General features: G+C 33.3%; 3 protein-coding genes across 3 annotated transcripts; all 3 read right to left on the bottom strand.

The window, feature by feature from the left end:
- Positions 1-10,990: 10,990 nt before the first annotated feature.
- On the bottom strand, positions 10,991-11,851 carry LOC142608765 (uncharacterized). The gene has a single exon (XM_075780446.1). The coding sequence runs from the start codon at positions 11,849-11,851 to the stop codon at positions 10,991-10,993; it is 861 nt and encodes a 286-aa protein (XP_075636561.1).
- Positions 11,852-13,944: 2,093 nt separating this feature from the next.
- Positions 13,945-14,739, bottom strand: LOC142608766 (uncharacterized). The gene has a single exon (XM_075780447.1). The coding sequence runs from the start codon at positions 14,737-14,739 to the stop codon at positions 13,945-13,947; it is 795 nt and encodes a 264-aa protein (XP_075636562.1).
- Positions 14,740-18,462: 3,723 nt separating this feature from the next.
- On the bottom strand, positions 18,463-19,167 carry LOC142608767 (uncharacterized). Its single transcript, XM_075780448.1, has one exon. It carries the CDS (start codon positions 19,165-19,167, stop codon positions 18,463-18,465), a length of 705 nt encoding a protein of 234 aa, XP_075636563.1.
- Between the last annotated feature and the right edge of the window lie 288 nt (positions 19,168-19,455).

Consider the following 19,455-nt stretch of genomic DNA (forward strand, 5'->3'; position numbering starts at 1 on the left):
GCCGTGAGTTTTGATTCATTGCTTAAGCCCGATCCATATGTTGATGTTGATGATATCGTGGGGTTATGATCCCAATTGATAAAGAGGAAATGTGGACCATGAATCAACCTCTTAAAGTAAGGATCTCGCGGGCCATGTGAGCCTAATCCATGTAGTTGAATGAGATATGAGTTTATTTTGGACTTCAAAGAGATTTACCCAAAAATCAATAATATGTTAATGTCGAATATGTTGCCAATGAAGTAATACCATGTGGGCCGAAAAAAGAGTCCTCAACACCCACCAACCCATTGGTTGCCCTGACCACTGCCATTGCTCAGTACATGTTTGTGCACCACTACTCATTTCACGACAAAATTTCATTTTGTTTGTTCTTGCTTGTATACCTCTACCTCTAAGTTCAAATGGATAAGGATTGGGCTACCTCACTACCCAGCTCTAAGGCATGCATCAGATGGTCTCAATTATCTATTACTTCTTTTGGATAAGATATCATCCTAGCAAGGTATATTCCCAAAAGAAATCATGGCTAGAAACCAAATATAGACCCCCTTTTCCCCCCATCATCAAACCACACCCTCTGAATCCCTTTGACCGTGGGTCCACCTTTCTTGTATTGGCTGGGTACAGGTTGGTGATGCTCCGGGCCTTATATGCTTGCTCCATTATCTTTTGTTTTTGTCTTCTTTCGTTCCCACGCTGTTTCTGCCATAGCAGATTAGTTCTGTTTCATTCTGCTACGTGTTTTTTGTCTTATTTCTTAATGCATTTCCTACTGCGTTTGTCATTTCCTTTGGTTTGGCTTTTTTTTCCTTCACGTGATTCCTGCTGCTAACACTTTCTGCTGTTCCTTGTTTCTTTTCATCGTGCTTCTTCATATCAGTTCACGCCTATCTGTTTTATACAAAAGGATTTGGGCCTTTGTGGGCCAAATAATGTTGACTGGATCAAAAGGGTCTTGGGCCCAATTTATCTTCATTTGCCAAAGTCATTCTGCTGAAGAACTGTATTCTACTATAGATTTGTAATCTGCTGCAAATCTGTGTTTTGTTGTAAATCTGCGTTTTGCTGTAAATCTCTTTCCCTTGCACTTCTTTTTTTGGACCTTTCTTGCTCTTCGGTCTTCTTGGTGGGTCTTTGGGCCTTGCTTTTCATTAGACTTTCCTCCATATAGGCTTTTGGGTACATATTCAAAAAATGGGCATCAACAATAACAAATTAAATTATATAGTTTCAATAATAATTAATCAAAATTTTAATGTTTGAAAAAAATAACAAATCAAACTTTCAACTCATATTAAATTGAATTCCAATAATAATACAAAAAACTCATACTAAAATCTAAATATAATGTAGTTCCACTAAAATGAATGATGTTTTAATTTGTTTGCTATTGAAACTATAGAATTTAATTTATTTATCTTTTTAACATTCTATAAATATAGATTTGAAGTTATCAAAAACAAATAAACTATTGATTTGAAATGTAGTTTGCTTTCATTTTTTTTTAATTCCATGGAAAGTTTAAGTAGATTTCAAATAAGTCAATAAGATTCTCTATGGCTTCCGTTAATAGTACCTTTTTTTTTTTTTTTTTTGAGGGGGCCCGTTAATAGTATTTAAGAGACAAGTTTGCTATGTTACGTAACTATCTATATTGTTTCTAATTAAGTGAAGAAAACTTGCTTATTCTTTCACTTTTATAAAGTACGGGTAAGGTTACTTGTATATTAAAACTCAATTTTTTTTTAATTAATGAAGGCACCATTGATAGGTACATAGGATTTGAAACCTATAACCTATGTTCCATATTCTAATGAATTTCTCTTTTAATATTCGTAAAATTTAAATACTAATAATTATGATTGTCAATTCATGCACACAAACATAAAGATCAAAAGTTTGTAAATTGAATTATGTGTGTTTGTTCTGTATAGACCCTTTAAACCAGATTGTTTAACTTAATTAATTAACCATATTGATTATTAGATTTATTATTTAGATCTAGATTAAACAAGCATATATTATATCATGTATAGTAGTGGAAAAGTAAATAACACCACGATATGATAATTTAGGAAAATCGATGAAACGAACCGTTTAACCTGGAGAGGATTTGACCCAGCTATTTTCAAGATAAAACAAATCTACTATAAGAGAATAAAGCTTTTACAATAAGATTTAACCCCAAATTTATTGCTACCTCTAGTAGTTACTTACCGACACGACCATATGCAAACTCCGAATCCACGAATTCCTTCTCTCTCCTTGGATTTACGGTAACACAAGCACCCATGCTTGTGATTTTGAGATCTCACTTAAAGGTTTCAGATCACCATCAGTAGTTGATCTTGTAGCAGCAACTAGGTTATACCACGGCTTAATTGTAGATCTTGCTCTAGTAGATTCTTATGTAGTTAGAAGGTATTAAACCTCTCAAATCTCACAGAGAGTAACACACAAGTCTTCCAAAAATTTGAAAAACGTTACCAAAGTTTTCCTTTTATATGTGGATAAGTTAGAATGAAACCCTAAACATTTTCGCGAGCTTGGGCCTGATTTAAAATTTTGTAGAATTTCTTTTTCTGCGATTCTCGATTGATTGAGCCTAATTCTCAATTGATCAAGCTTGGTAGATTATGACTTCCCTTTTTTGCAGTCAGCTTGAATTTGAAGCTTGAAACCTTCACTTTTGAGCAATGTCTAATATATATGTAAGTGCACGATTTGTACCCGGACCCAAAAACAAGTGATGGGCTCAGGCCCAAAGAGCCTTATACAATGAAATTTGTAGAGTATGGGTTTGAAACCTAGGTTTGGGATGTTGGAAGTTGATCAACAGGCTAGAATGCCGCAATCTATGCAAGTGATAGATGAATACGACAGGAAAACCCTTCTCGGGCGTAAGCCAAAGACAATTTGTATAATATTTCTTTCTCTAAGCAAAATATTACAATTTTTAATTTTTTTTAGAAAGAAGAAGATCCCCCTCTCCTTTCCTCTCTCGTCTTCTTATATCCTTCTTCTTTTTTCATGTTTCATCCACGTATAACACAAATCTTCCTCCCAGATACTTGTCCCATCCACCACCTTCTTGAAGTCTTCAAATAATAGCTGAAAGACTAAATTCTACTGTTCAGAGGTCATTTCTCCATTAATGCGGCCAGGGGGGTAAATGCAGGGCCTTTAATGCGGTGGTAGCAGCTTTTTTCTCAGATATTTTTCACACGTTCCTGCTTCTAAAGGGTGCTTGGATCACACCTTTACCCAACAGATCTTCCAGAATTCTGCCTCTAAGCCGTTTAGCAAGTCCCAGGGCCTTTGCTGGGCATGTCCGAGGAGATACTCCTCCTCGGACAACTCATCGGACAACTCTAGTGCGGACTGACCTGTGGGCCTAGAGACCCTGATTGAACAAACTTGTACCAACTAATCAAGCCCAAAATCCAAATGTTTATTCAAGCATTTTTACCCCCCACAATATAGACCAGACATATTTTTTTCTTAGTTTGCCAATACATACAAAATATGATTCTAAACATTTAATTTTAAATCTTCAGAACCTAACAATGTGTAAAATTGTATTAGAAATAGCCGTTACATAGATAGCATGTGAGTGACGATTGACGTCCAAGCAAATTAAAGGAGTGTAGAACAAGTAAAATCCAATGGGCATGTGTGCTTATAGTCCCTTAAACTCATGTTGGACGATGCGAGATCAAGTTGAGTTTGGAGATAAGATCATGAAAGTAGCTTAGTGGAGGAGGTTTGGTGAACTAAAACTATATTTATTAAAATTCAATGAAATTTGTTAATATTTATTGCATATCTATGAAGAAGTTATCATAACTCAAAAGTCATTTCTTACGACAGGTATTCTAATTAAAGTCATTCTTAGATTAATTTTCAAACCATGGCTAACTTGTGCATGAAATTTTAAAAGAATTCAGATTAATTTCAATTTAGAGTAGGTAATTTTAAGGCGTAAATGCACTTTTAGTCCCTACATTTTGACCTGATTTCTATTTTAGTCCCTACATTTTATTGTTACCACTTTTAGTCCCTAAACCAATTAACGCACAATGTTTAAGTCCTTACCGTCACTCAACTAACAGAAAATACTGATGTGGCAAACAGAGGGTACTGTTTACACAGTAAATGCTGACGTGGTGAATAAAATATATATATATATTTATTATTTAATAAATGCCCAATCAGCAAAAATAATAATTAAAAAAGACATTTCATATTTTTTTCTAAATTCTTTTAAAATAAAATAAGATAATTAAATTAAAAAAATTCAGAGAGAGAAAGAGTGTTCTTCACTTCACTCATATGGGTGTAGAGAGAGAAAGAGTGATCTGGATATGGTGAACATCGTGTCCTTCACGTTGTTCTTCTCGGTGGCGTACTACTTGCTCCACCAGTGGCGCGACAAGATCCGAAACTCCAAGCCCCTCCACCTGGTCTCGCTCCCGGAGATCGCCGCCATTGTTTCCCTCATGGCTTCCTTCATCTACCTCCTCGGTTTCTTTGGCATCGACTTCGTGCAGTCCTTCATCTCACGTGCCTCTCACGACGCGTGGGACCTCGACAACCGCCACAACTTCCTCATCGACGACGTACAAGATCCTCGCCGTACACCACCCCAGCAACCACAACCGGCTCCTGAACCGTTGATTTCAACTCTCTCCACTAAAGAAGACGAGGAGATCGTCAAATCGGTCCTCGTCGGAAAAATTGCTTCGCACTCGCTAGAATCACAGCTCGGTGATTGTAAACGAGCCGCCTCAATTCGACGCGAAGCGTTGCAGAGAACCACAGGTGCCTCTTTCTTTGTTCCGTGATGGTGTAGGAGGTTTGGATTGTTCAATGGTTCAAAATATGTTTGAGTTGTGGTTGAAATTTGATTGTAGGATTTGGTGGTGATGGATCTGGTAGTGGTGGTGCTGGAGATTCGGGTTTGGTGTTGGTGGATATGGGTTAATGTGGCGGATTGTGGTGGTGGTCATTAGGTTTGATGGTTTAGGTTTTGATTTTTGTGGAAGAACAAAGCACCCATTTTTAATTTAATTTACAATTGATTTTTGGTGGAAGAATGTATACAAATTTTGGAATAGAAATTCTTTGAGTACTGTTCTTGTTATCTGGGTTTGTGTTCTTGTTATATGGGTTTGTGTTCTTACGTTCTTATGATCTGGGGAAGTTTTTATTCTTATTGTGTGAATTTTTTCTGGGTTTGTAATAAAGTTTAACTCTTATTGATCTAAGAATATGATTCATGTTCTGGGGATGAACCCAGGAACATGAACATCCCAGAACATGAATCATATTCTTCAGAAAAATAATGAAAGAAATAAAATTTTTTTAATTTAATTATCTTATTTTATTTTAAAAGAATTTAGAAAAAAAAATGAAAATGTCTTTTTTAATTATTATTTATGCTGACTGGGTATTTATTAAATAATAAATATAATTTATTATTATTATTTTATTTGCCACGTCAACATTTACTGTGTAAACAGTACCCTCCGTTTGCCACGTCAGCATTTTCTGTTAGTTGGGTGACGGTAAGGACTTAAACGTTACGCGTTAATTGGTTTAGGGACTAAAAGTGGTAAAAATAAAATGTAGGGACTAAAATAGAAATCAGGTCAAAATGTAAGGACTAAAAGTGCATTTACGCCTAATTTTAAATAAGTTAGATGTAATTTAAAGGAAAATATTAAAGATATTATAAATTTTACTACGCAACTTGATGCATCAAGAATGCCACTCTATATTAAACATGGCATAGAGCAAGATGCAACAAGAAAATCTAATCTTATTGTATATATGATGCATAATGATTTATGTGCATTTGAGCATAAAGTTTTGCCATCAATACCAGCTATAATTATCTTTTCAATAGGCTGTAGCAAGAAAATTTTGTTCAATCTCTACTATGTTTCAATTTTGTTATCCAGCAGATTAGGCAATAAATTGTGAAAAAGATAAAAGGAAATCCTGGGTAACCAATCCAAACGAAACCCACTTAAAAGTATTCCAATATTTCAATCTACTAGTCTATTAATTTCCTTGTAATGGAACCTAATATTATCTTGTCAAGAGCTTATCGCTCAATTAGTATTTCCTGTGTTTCTAAAGGAGAGATCCAGTCTTCAAATACTCCAATTAAGGGGAAAAACATGAAAATATTGTCTTTACACACAAGAGAAAAGCAGAAGTAGCATATATCTCTAGTGCTTCTAATTAAAATGCCTGGTGTTCAAATCACCCCAAAAATGAGCAGATTTATATTAATGCATGAAAATTAGAGAAGAAAAGGAACAATAAAAAAATAGAAACTATTCTTCTTCTTCTTCTTCTTTTTTTTTTTTTTTTTTAAATCCAATAAAAAATTGTCTTAGTCATGAAAATATCAAACAGGTCCTAGAATTGCCTGCAGGTAACATTCCAAAACTTGCAGAACCAACAAACTGAACGTTCAAATTATTACATAAAAGTTTAATCACACCATCCCTGGTCCATGACTTATCTGTCAACGAGGCCGACACCACCAACCTCATTTTGAAACTCAACGACCCTTCGTTTATTCGATCTCTGATCATATTATCCACCACATGTCGATCCGCGTCGTTCGTGGACAGCTTCAAATGCAACATGCCATGTCCCATTGGTTCTAGGTGCAATTTTGAGTCCACAGTAGAGGACGCTATGTGATCATCTCCGTAATAGAGTAAAATCTTGATTTCATAGAAGGAAAATTTCAATTTGAGACTTGGGTTCTTAACCGTAACATTAGCTTCCCAATTGGCTGTGAATTCTGAATTGGAGGTGTGGAAATTGGACATATAGAATGTGTCCACTCTGAAAACTGGGACATTTGGTTGTATCACGAACTTAAGAATGGTTATTATCGCTAACATGAACACAATAAATATGATCACTATCACAAGCCAGTAGCGATTGAAGCCACAATTATTGCACGTTGCATTGGATTGTGTTGGTGGCTCAGTACTATAATCGTACGAGTTATATGCATTGTGAGGTAAAGTAAAACGATGATATTGCTGTGCATAGCTTTGTTGTCTTTGTAAATGAGGGTACTCCATAACTGTTGCATTGCCCATTGTGCGAGAATAATCTGTTGCCTGTGGCAGACTATTGGATTGAGCTGGGTTGAGAATATCACGATTGGATTGAGCTGTGGGTGTGAGTGTGGCGTCGGGGCGAGTGGTTCCGACTTCTGAGTCCGAAGACTGATCGGATTCATCTTGGGATGGAGTAACCATGGCTGTATGGATTCTCTGTCCCGAGAATAAACGCAAGAAAGACATTAATGTTTTGAGGTTGAAATGATCAAGGAAAGAATGACAGTTTGGGATTCATAATAATAATAAAAGAAAAGAATGCCAGTTTGTGTACATAAAAATAGGATAAAAATTGTTACACACATTTTTTTTTTAACTGAAATTATAAGTTGAAAACACGACAATTTCAATTCAAAAAATTTGTGTAACAGTGTGTGTAACAGGTATATGTAACAAATACAATTCTTAAAAATGGGATGATTATAAGATTTTTTTTTTTTTCTTCTTGTTAAGAAAGTGAGGACAGACAGTAATGTAATATATGGTGCGGATGCAATTGATTTGGTATGTTCTAAAGAAGTTAAAAACAACATTTGTCACTGGGAAGCTTTCCTATAACATTAATAAAAACTAAAAGATTTTTAACTTCTAACAATGAAATCCACATTTATTTTTTCTTCTATAACGAGAAGAAATAATGTCCATATATTTAATCTATAGTCTAATTGAAAATTTAAAAAAATATATTAAAAATATTTACTTGTAAATTTCTAGAATACATTCTTAATATTCTTTGGTTCAATAAGCTATGTTGCTATAAGAGTAATTAGATGGAAAATTTTTATATTTTTTATGAAATACATTAAATTCTCTTTGATTTAATAAGTTACTTATATTAAAAGAATAATTAAAGGGACAAAAATTGATGAATTAGTCATCCCTATAAATGTATTACATGTTTTTACTAAATATTTAGGAGGGGATATTATTAAAAAAAAATTAACAACAATATAAAAAGTAAGATGAATTTTTGAAAAGTCAAAGGGGCCATCACCCCCTCTCTTCACCTCTAATGGAATAACAAATGATATTGCCGTACGCGTCCGTTCCCATAACTACTCCAATTAAAATGATGCTAATAAAATGTTGTGAATCTTCCTATCATAGTAAGGCGAGAATTATCAGATGCTCACCCCCACAAAAATGATCCAAAAATTTGTGTGTATTATTTCGTCTGTTTAAGGGACAGGTTAAGGTTATTTGTGTTAGATTTTGTGCATGAAAGTGAAATGAAATGGTAAAGATCAAGATGAAATTAGAACTGAGAATTGTACGTAGTTGCAACCTTGACTAACAGACTAACAAAACCAACGGCTAGTTGAACTAATTTTGTTATGCACGTGTCATCTTATTAAGTGAATAACACCCATTAAGTGAAACGTTGTCGTTTGAAACCTATAGTGTATGATATATATACCAATGGATTTCTTTGTTTCTTTTTTTTTTTTTCCTATATGCGGAATTCAAATACATGTTCCTTATATGATAGCAAAAGCGTGTATTCATTGAGCTAACAGTAACTTATAACTTATATATTAGATCTAATTACTCAAACATGCTATAATGGTCAAATATTGCACAAAAAAAACATTAAGACAAGTCTGTTTGGTTAGAAATTTCTAATATAGTTGTTTAAGTATTGTAGAAATACGTGTGGGTTAAAAAATATTATGCAAATACGTGTTTCAATTTGTTTAAAAAATTGTACCAAACACCAAGTCTATATTTTATTTTATATATTAGATCTGATTACTCAAACATGCTATGATGGTCAAATATTGTACACAATACATTTAATGTGGTGTTCGGTATATGGTAATATTTTAGGATTTACAGGAATGTTTAAATATTCTCATATTTGGTTGCAAATCACACCAAGAAATTAGATGCCAGGGTAATTCAAATTTCCCCTTTCAGTAGGAATATGGATTCCCTTTAAAACAGGTCGGTATCCAGATTCCTAAACTTAAAGGAAATTGTATTTTTTATAAATTAACAATTTTAACATTTTTTTTCCTTATCATTTAAGCAATTGAGATAAAATATAAAACAAATCATCAATTTCTTTTATTTTGTCTTTATCTCTTCTCGTCAAAACAATATAAATAGGATAGACAACTTTGTTGATATATTCATATTTTCTTCTTTTAGACTATATTTTTAATGAATTTGACATAATTTATAGTTTATATTTTGTTTTTCATTATTTATTTAGAGGAATATTATTATTATTATTTTTTTTAAAAAAAATACTTATATTGGATTTACAAATCTAAGGATAGAATAAGAAAAATAAATAATTCAGTTAAGATTCCTAGAAATAATTCAAACATTATAATTTCACATTCTTAAGAATCTTATTAGCTTCCCAATTAAACCAAACATAAGAATAATTACAATCCTAGATATCTATATTGCAAGACATCACATTCTCAAAAATTTGAATGCCATGAGTAATGTGGATTTCCCCTACGAAATACTACCTAAGACTAAAAAACGGTATATTTAACTCTAGGTAAAATTGTATAGTAAATTGCCTTTATACAGGGGCATATGAGTGACATGCAATCAAAAGGAGTGTAGAATATATAATATACGATGGGCTTAGATGCTTAATGCTTATAGCCTCAAACTCATGTCAGATGGGCTTAGATGCTTAATGCTTATAGCCTCAAACTCATGTCAGGTAACACGGGAGATTAATTCCACTTTCCAGTCAAATTTTGTGTGATTGATAGCAAGAAGTATGCAATGACTTTTTGTTTGCCTTATTTATCTCCACGTGATTTTTTATGATTTTTTAGGTTTAAGAAAAAAAATTGATTTGTCGGTGATAGGGTCTCTTTCTAGTCCACAAACATGGGTTCCACTGTATAAGATATTGTAGCGCTTATCAATGAGGACCTAGAAATTTTCATTTCTGAACAAAAGATCAGTTATCATTTTCATCAAAAGTAGTATTTAATCAATTAGGCATTAATCAATATTCGTTTGATTGGTATGTGGTTATTGACAAAAAAGATTTGTCATATATTTTTATACTATTGAAAAAAAAAAAAAAAAAACTCTTGAATTAGAAAATAGTAATCAAGTAGAAAAAGAATTCGTGGACCTGTTTGGAGACAGAATCCTAGGAAGAGAGGCGGTTTGATGAACTAAAACCATGTTTATTAACATTCAATGAAATTTGTTAGTGTATATTGCCTATTGTTAAGAACTTATCTAAATTCATATCCTTTAAGAAAAGCTATTATAAAGACATTATGAGATTTTCAAAATATGGCAAGTTAGTGCAAGAAATTTTAAAGAATTTATAATTTTGTCACGTAAGAAGAATGCACCAAACACAAAATCTAGAATTCGAGTGAGCTGTCTTAATTTTTTTATTATTAAACTTTCACCTTAATTGTTTAATTAAGAATAACAAAACAAAACAAGATGCAGCAAGAATTAATGTCTAATCCGATTGTATGGATAAAGCCCAAAGATTCATTAGAGGATAAAGTCTTGCCCCCAACACCAGCTATCTTTTCAGCTTGGCATTAGGCTATAACAAGGATTTGATGTTTCAATTTTCTTATCCAGCCGATTAGGCAATAAATTGTTAAAAAGATAAAAGGAAATCCCGGAAAACCAATCCAATTGAAACCTAATAAAAGTATAATATTTCCATTTCCTTGCCTATTGTTTTCTTTGCAATCAAACCCAACATAAAAAAAGAAAAAAAGAGAGTAAACTTATAATATTCATTTACGTACATTCATCATGAAAGTTGAAAAGTCTAGGAGAAGATCTCAAGTGTAAATAGATAAAATATAAAAACTTATCTTAATTAATCACACAAATGTTAAACACGGCCAAGAGTTTCCGACAGCTAATGTCCCAACACCTGCGCCACCCACAAACTCAACGTTCAATCTTTCACAGCGAACTTTCAAGGTACGGGTTTTTTTCCACCATGATCCACGTCGAAACGTGGACGACACCATCAACCTCATCCTTAAAATCAACGACCCGCGGCTTCGGTCACGGGCCATATCATCCACCAGCTTCTGATCCACCACATGTTCAACAGTATTGTTGGCAGATAGCTTCACATTCATTACATAATGTTCCTTTACTTCTAGGGACAAAGGGTCCACAAAAGCGTGCGCTAAATACTCATCTTTGTAATCCACGTAACTCTTAATTTCGTTGAAGTAAACTTTGAGTTTGTGATTTGTGTTATCAACCGTAACATTAGCCTCCCAATTGGCTGTTTGATCAAAATTGGTGGTGTTGAAATTGGAAACAGTTAATGCGTCAACTCTGAAAGCTGGGACTTCTGGGCGTAGAATGAACCATAGCGTAACGATTGAACATAATGTGAATACAGCAACTACGATCATCATCACAAGGACAAAACGAACAAATTTCGAATTGCGTCTGACATTGGATTGTGTTGGTGTTTGAGAATAAGCGTAGGAGTTGTATTCATTAGGAGGGTAACCAATATAAGATGATGCATAGCCTTGTGGTGCTTGTTGATAAGGATACCCCATGACGGGTGGGTACCCCATTGTATTAGGATAATTTGTTGTTGGCTGTGGCTGAGGATGAGATTGACCTGTGGCTGTGGCTTGAGGGTGACTGGTTTGGTCCGAGTCCGAGGACTGGCCGGGTTCTTTTTTGGGTTGTTCTTCGGACAGAGTAGCCATGGTTGTATGGTTTCTCTATGTCCTAAGAACGATTCCAAGAGAAAGACAATGTTTTTGAGGTTGAAATAATCAAATAAAGAATTAATGAGAGTTGAAGTGGTTCCAAAAATAGGATGATTATAATTAAGAGGCTTGAAATGCGTATATATCCACATTATTTTAGCTAGGCTGTCAATTTACAGATGTAATATATGTTGTCCATGAAATTGACGTGGCAAGTTCTAAAGAAATTGAAAATAGCATTTTCCACTAGCTAAGCTATACATGTAATGAACCGTACATAATATAGCCATAAAATTGATGCTAACAAATGTTGTTAATTCTACTCATAGTATGGTGCCAGCCCCACTAGAATCATAATTTTATTTTGTTCGTTTTTTTTAATAGGTAGGTAGCAAAGGAGAATGAAATATGATTCGAATCACAAATATAAAACACCATCAAAAATATTATTACCACTAGGTATCTCTTGAACCACCGTATAATCACAATTTATAATCCATTATTTCAATTTATTAGTAATTTATTAATAGGTCAGACTCATTGTTTGATAATTGGCAGAGGGTATTTTAGTAACTTTGTAATGGAATAATGAATGAATCAAAATATTTTGTTATGTGCTAACAAAAAAACAAATGGTTGGAGGTATTTGCCTATTTCCATTACTTAAGGAGAGACATTGATCTTAATAGAAAAGAATAAAATAAGGAGGAACATTGATCGATTTTAGGGTTGGGAGGGCTGGAGGGAGGTTACAATTTGTGAATTGAGTACTAATAGATAAATGGGAGAAAGTGTAAATTACCAAATTAATATAAAAACATGGCTTTCCTTAACTGGATAGAGGAGACCTAGAAGGTATAGAGACCGGTTTTTACTTGCAATCCATTACCATTTAAATCTTCAGATTTAATTTGTTAATAATTTTTTTTATATACACTTATTTTTACCTCCTTGGAAAGTTTAAGAGGGCGTTTGAATTGGCGTTCACGTCTACGTTTGAGTTTAGTTTTTTTTTTTTTTCACGCGCGTCTGTCACTGTTCATTGGCCATGAACAGTAATTTTTGGCCAATAAATAGTAATTTTTGACATAAACAGTATTTTTTACCCATTTAAAAATTATTTTGCTACAGTGTTTTCAGTTTTCAGTTTTCAGCAATAAGTTCTATCTAAACAGACCCTAAGTAGATTATGTCTGTCCACAATTAACACCAAGTAGACAAGATTATATCTCTATGTATGGACTATGCTCCCCATTAGAGTGCTTTTTTCTTTTTAAGTGAAAACATATCAAACTTTCATAAGCTAATTAAGTAAGTCCTCCTCTGCCAACCATACAACTTCATGAGGGAGATCCTCCATCCATAGTTGCAGGCTATTATCAACTCTGCGAGCAACTGTGCTAGCTAGTGCATGTGCCAGTACTCTGTTGACCATTCAATCCAAAGCTCCTCCATTAAAACCCCTGCTACGGTGTGATCTAATATATATATATATATATATATATATCTGCAATTAATTGGCCTATCAATACTGAGTTTGCCTCTTATTCACTCAAAATTCCTTGAATTGGCGCCAGTGATTCATCTCCTTCGAACACCACTTGACTCAGGCCAATCTCACATCACTTTGCCAGAGATGGGTTTACTATTTTACGTAATTTACCCTTATGGTGTGCGTGTGTATATATATATTCCAATATATCCATTTTCTAATTAATTTCCTATTGCTTTCTTTGCAATCAAACCCAGCATTATCTTAAAACAGGAGAAAATATAGAAAAGGGCATGAGAGGAACATTAAGTAAGATTAGAATGACAATCCCTCCCCCAAAAAAAAAGAAAAATAATAAGCAAATTAAGGTTAGGATCAATTTGCACCTAGTTGTATAACTATAAACAATATTATACTGCATAATAATTATAAACTCATATTTTATGCATTATTTTAAACTACAAAAACTCATTTTTAAGCAATTGATTTGATGATATCATTATTCATCTTTAATCATCTTACTCAAAAAAATACAAAGATTGGGGAAAATCAAGGAAAAACAAATAAAGAAAAAAACTTATTCCATATCTTAGAGTCGTCACATAGATATTGAACATGGCTTAGATTCACCGTTAGATAAAATTCCAAAACTTTTGGGACCGCTACCCACAAACACAACATCCAAATTATCACAGTAAACTTTCAAGATACGGTCCTTACCATCAAAGTTAAAGGTCGCAGTTCTGAATGAAGATGACACCAGCATTCTCATATTAAAGCTCAACGACCCTTCGTTTCGGGCTTGGCTCATGGCATCCACAACCCACCGATTCACTTCGGGTTGATCTGGATTGTTCGTGGACATTTTCACATGCAACCGGCTATGTCCCTTAGGTTTTACGTGAAAATTTAGGTCCTTATTAGAGGTGGCTAAGAATTCACTTTGGTACAGCATATAGCTCTCAACTCCATCGAAATGAAAATTGAGTTTCTCACTTGGGTTATTAACCAAAATATTAGCCTCCCAATCGGCTGTGAATTTAGGGCTGGAGGTGTTGATGAAATTGGATATATAAAATGTGTCCATTACGAAAACTGGGAAATCTGGGTGTACGACGAAATATGCCAAGAAGAAGGTGAATAAAACGAACAAAGTGGACACGATCGATATCACAATGAAGCAGCGAATGCAACCAGAATTGCAAAATGTGTGTGATGCTGGTGGCTGCAGAGTTGCGTATGGGTACATGTTGCGTGCATAAGGAGAGCAATCGTAACCAACATGGCTTTGTGCATATCTCACTGTGTGAGAAATATTTCTTGGCTGTGACAGACCATGGTCTTGGACTGGGTTCGAAAACTGACCCGGTTCAACTTGGGACAGAGTAGCCATAGCATTATGGTTTCTGTGTCTCAAGAAAAGACAATGTTTTTTGAGGTTGAAATGATCAAACATAGTATGGCAGTTACATGAAAAATAGGATGATCATGAGAGGTGTCTATACTCACATTTAGAGGTTATTTTGTTTTTGTTATTTTCTTTCCTTGTTAAGAAAGTGATACAACTACGACAATACCAACTGAAACTCACAGGTGGTTTCCGGATAACTAAATAATTTAAAAAAAAAAAAAAAAAAAAAGATTGAATTTTCAATCTATTACATCTGTTTCATGAAAAAATAAATGAAACTCACGCTATAATCCCAATTTTTTTTAAAAAAAAAATGATGACAGATGTAATGTAATTACTACAAGCATGTTATCGATGAAATTGATTTGGTATGTACTAAAAATGTTAAAAATAGCATTTCCACTGAGTGTCCGTTTGACAGTATTTTATTTATGTTAGTTTATTTACATAGCATTTATTAAAAGATATATTTTTTTCACTATTTTTATGTTAAATGTATGATAAAAAAAATTAAAATTAGTTTATTTTCAAAAAATTAAAATTAAAATTAAAAAAAAAAAATTGAGACAAAAAACAAAAAGCAAAAAGTATTTTACTCTTATCCAAATGCACTCTAAAAATTTATACATACAACAGAAATGTACATGGTATTGTTGTATGCGTCCATTCCCAGCACTATTCCAATAAAAAAGATGCTAACAAAATGTTGTGAGTTGTGAATCTTCCGCATAGTATGCCAAGGTGCATGCCCCATTATAATCAGAATTTTTTTATTAGGTATATAGTGAGGGCTCATTATTTCAATTCATAATTTTTTTTTATTAATGAGTAAAACTTAATTCCAGTTACATAAGTATTATATTTTAATCAAGTTTTTCAAACAATTACAACCATGAGATAACAAACAAATAACATAATTGAATCTAATTGTATTTGAACAGAATGATATTGCTTTTGATGCATTGGTAAATATAGTTATGTTATTGATTTTAATTAAGAAATTTAAGGAATAATACCTACTTACTTTATGGGTTAATAAATAATATTCCTGGAGGATGATAAAAATTAGATCACTTTAAAAATACATGATCATATGATTTTACTAGATATACTAGATCCTCTTAAAACAACGTATCCTTCCAAAACAATGGGTTTGATATCCAAAGATTCTACGAAGAAAACCTTCCCTTGATATAAACTTGCCTTATTTTTGAAAAAAATGAAAAAAAATTATTAATAAATGAAATCATTTTGGAATACATCTTCAAATTTAGTCTTCCAACACCTTGATATAATTTTCTGAATGGCAAGGTCTTGCTTTAGAGGCTTTCAATCGATTGCGACCATTGATTGAAAGATATTGTTAAAAAAGAAACCCTATTGAAAGTTGAAATTCCACGTCAGCACATTGCATCAAATGAAACAATTAAGCAATTACCAAAAATTTATACCACTAGCATATAAACTTATCCTAATGTTATAAACAAATTTTATTATGTAAGACTGTAAAATTGATATGTCAATTTTTAAAAACAGATAAAAATAATAAATAGATTTATTTATTATGTTGTTGATGTGAAATTAATTACATTTATTGTCATGTTAATGTTATGCTACCATAACATTAACATCAACCATTCTGCAGTTTCCACTTTCCACCAATAAAAATTATAAGTAATTAAATAAAAAGGAAAAAGAGAGATGAAGACCCACATTATCAAACAGACCATTACATTCAAAATTCTAGCAAAGGAGCTGAACAACTATGCTGGCCCCCAATTATCTTTCCCCCAATTATACAAACTCAACCTTTAAATCTGGACATTGAGATTTGATGACCATGTTGTATAACCAAAAAGAGATCCCATAGTCTGCCTTGATATGCATTCTCACACTGAATTACAATGTTCCACTAGCACCATCTTCAACAATCTCCTTGAGAACTTGATCTTCTGCAAAGGGGTGCTCACCCCCACAACCCATCCTATCAAACCTAATGTGCACTGTCTTTTGTATCATAGGCCCAAGGTGTATTGGCTCTGCTATAGAAGCGCAAGAGAGAGGGCCTTCTTTGTAATACACAATGCAAGTAAAGGGATCAAAGAAAATTTTCAAGTGAGCATCACGGTTCCCTAGTGTCAATTTGGCATCCCAATTGGCCAACACTAGTATATTAGTGATCTTAAAATTTTTCTTTTTATTATAATCTAGAATATTTTAATATTAATAAGTGTGTTTCATTGCTATCCTAAAGGAACGAAAATTTAAACATGTCAAACAAAATGCTTACGCGGGGAAAGAAAATTTACACCCACAAAAAAAATCCACAATTAGATGCAACTCCTCACGCATTCAAATATCGTATATTTTCGACAATTTTGTGCACAAAACCACACTATTTAGTTGCAGATTAAAAACAAATTCACTCAAACCAAGGAAAAAATCCATAGTGCAAATATACCCAAAGCTAACACCATTAAGATCCAAACACTACCTTTGTTGCCCCCTCCAATAAACCCATCCAACCACTGTCGTATGTCACATAGAGTCATAGACCTATCAAGAGATTCAAGACCAAGCCCCTTATGGTAGCGGTGGAGCCAGAATTTCAATTCAGGGGATAAAGATTAGAAGTCAATATTATAAAATAAAATAAAAATACAAAAAAAAATCTATATTAACAAAAAAAAAACAATAACAACTATAAATTAAATTTCATACAAAAACTAATTAAATGTAAACTGTAGTTAAACATTTAAGTTAATACTATAAAATAAATTGTGGAAATAAATTAATTTGAAAATATTAAAAGTATAGCAATTTACTTGCAAAGTTGTATAAGCATCTCACTATCTTTTCTTGATTGTTTTTGAGACTATAAGTAAAATTCGACTTTCTATTTATTTTTCAAAATATTTAAATATTTTGTTCATAACATAAACCCACAATTTAAAACCGAAATGTCAAGAAATTGAGGACAAAAAAAATTTGTGTAAAATATAGGACTCTCAATTGAAATGTCATAAGATAGACACCAAAATGCATGATTATTATTATTATTATTATTATTATTATTATTATTATTATTATAAGCTTAAGTGCATGATAATTAAAAGCTAACAAGTCAAAGTTCTTGATGTGTGTTATTCTGCCTAAGGGAAATTTTTCCATTTATTTTTGCTTGTGTCAGGAAATTCTTTCCCTATTTTCTGTTTTTTTTTTTTTCTTACACGATGTCATTGACTTATAGGGCATTGGGTAAGCTTGTCATTTTCCTTTTGTTTCAGCAGGGCCAAGAAGCTTTTTTCCTGATTTGTGTTTAATTTCTGCATCAAGGAGGGTAAAAAATTCCTAATAGTAGTACATATGGAATATTTTAGGAAGAGTCAGGGGGCACTTGCCCCCCTTGGCTCCGCCTCTGCCCTATGTAAACCAAAATCCTTGTTGTAATATGAGTTTGCTAATTAAATACAAGCATGAGTCTAGTAGATACATATTCTTAAATATAATGCATTATATTCTTTAATTAAATTACAAACATATCTTTGTATTGATCAAAGTACAAATAATCACTAAAAAGAAGTACACAAATACAAATACGGGATTCAAGCGATATCCCAGTAATAATGATAATGATATCATTACAAATGTCACACCGGTACCTACATTTAGTTCAAACCCCACTTTTCCCTCCATTACTATCTATTAATACAGTGAATGTAAAGTACGGTTCCATTCAGAAACATGGAAATCTCTGGGCTTATCTAAAGTAGCCACCCACTCCGGCTGCTTAAAATCCACCATCAAATCCGAACACCTAGCCCAATAAGACCACCTGTATCTTGGAGTCCATATGACTAACTGCATGCCAAAACTCACAGTCCCATTGCCTTTGTCCTTCTTTATGTCCTCCAACACCCAATTCTGCACCTCCCTTTGATCTCCTTCCAAACCCTCTGTGGAAAATTTGACGCTTATGGTTGTGAGACCAACCATTTCCGACTTGTCTTGTACTATATTCGTAGATTTAACGGCCAGTATGTGGCCTTTGTATGACACAAAACTTTCAAGATATTCGAATGTCATTTTGGGCACGTAAACTGGGTATGTGGAGCCCGCGGTTGCGGCATATACTTCTACACGAATGGTGAATTTGGCTATCCATTCAGCAACCAATCGTGAATCTAAAGTTTGAAACTTGGAAACAGAGAAATTGTGAAGGGTGACATCAGGGAGTGGATCATTATCCCTTGTAAGTATGAGCCATGTGAATAAACATATAAACAATATTATTGAGAGTATCACAATTAACATACATAACCAGGGAAACTCTTCTTTGGGGACCCTACTTGGACCTGTGGACCCATTAGACTGTGGTGGTGGGTGAAAAGAGTTGGAGTTGGAGGCCATGGTTAAAACTTTGAGGAATTAATGGCACGTGAAGGTTTTTTAAAGATTTTAGAAAATGACACTAAAACACGAAGAACAAGAGAGAGAAGCAACAGGAAGGCTAGAACAGAGAGAGAAAGGTGTAATCAAATTAGCGATTTCACGTCATACCAAAATATTTAAATTAATTATATATAGATTGTGTGGTTGGTCCATGGGTGAGTTGGTTATTGCTAATATAGGGATGTTATAAAATTGTTATGATATTTTGTTACGTCTGCAAAGCAAAGCAACGGCTATAATCTCTGC

Source organism: Castanea sativa, chromosome 9, assembly GCF_040712315.1.
Source record: "Castanea sativa cultivar Marrone di Chiusa Pesio chromosome 9, ASM4071231v1".
Lineage (NCBI taxonomy): Eukaryota > Viridiplantae > Streptophyta > Magnoliopsida > Fagales > Fagaceae > Castanea > Castanea sativa.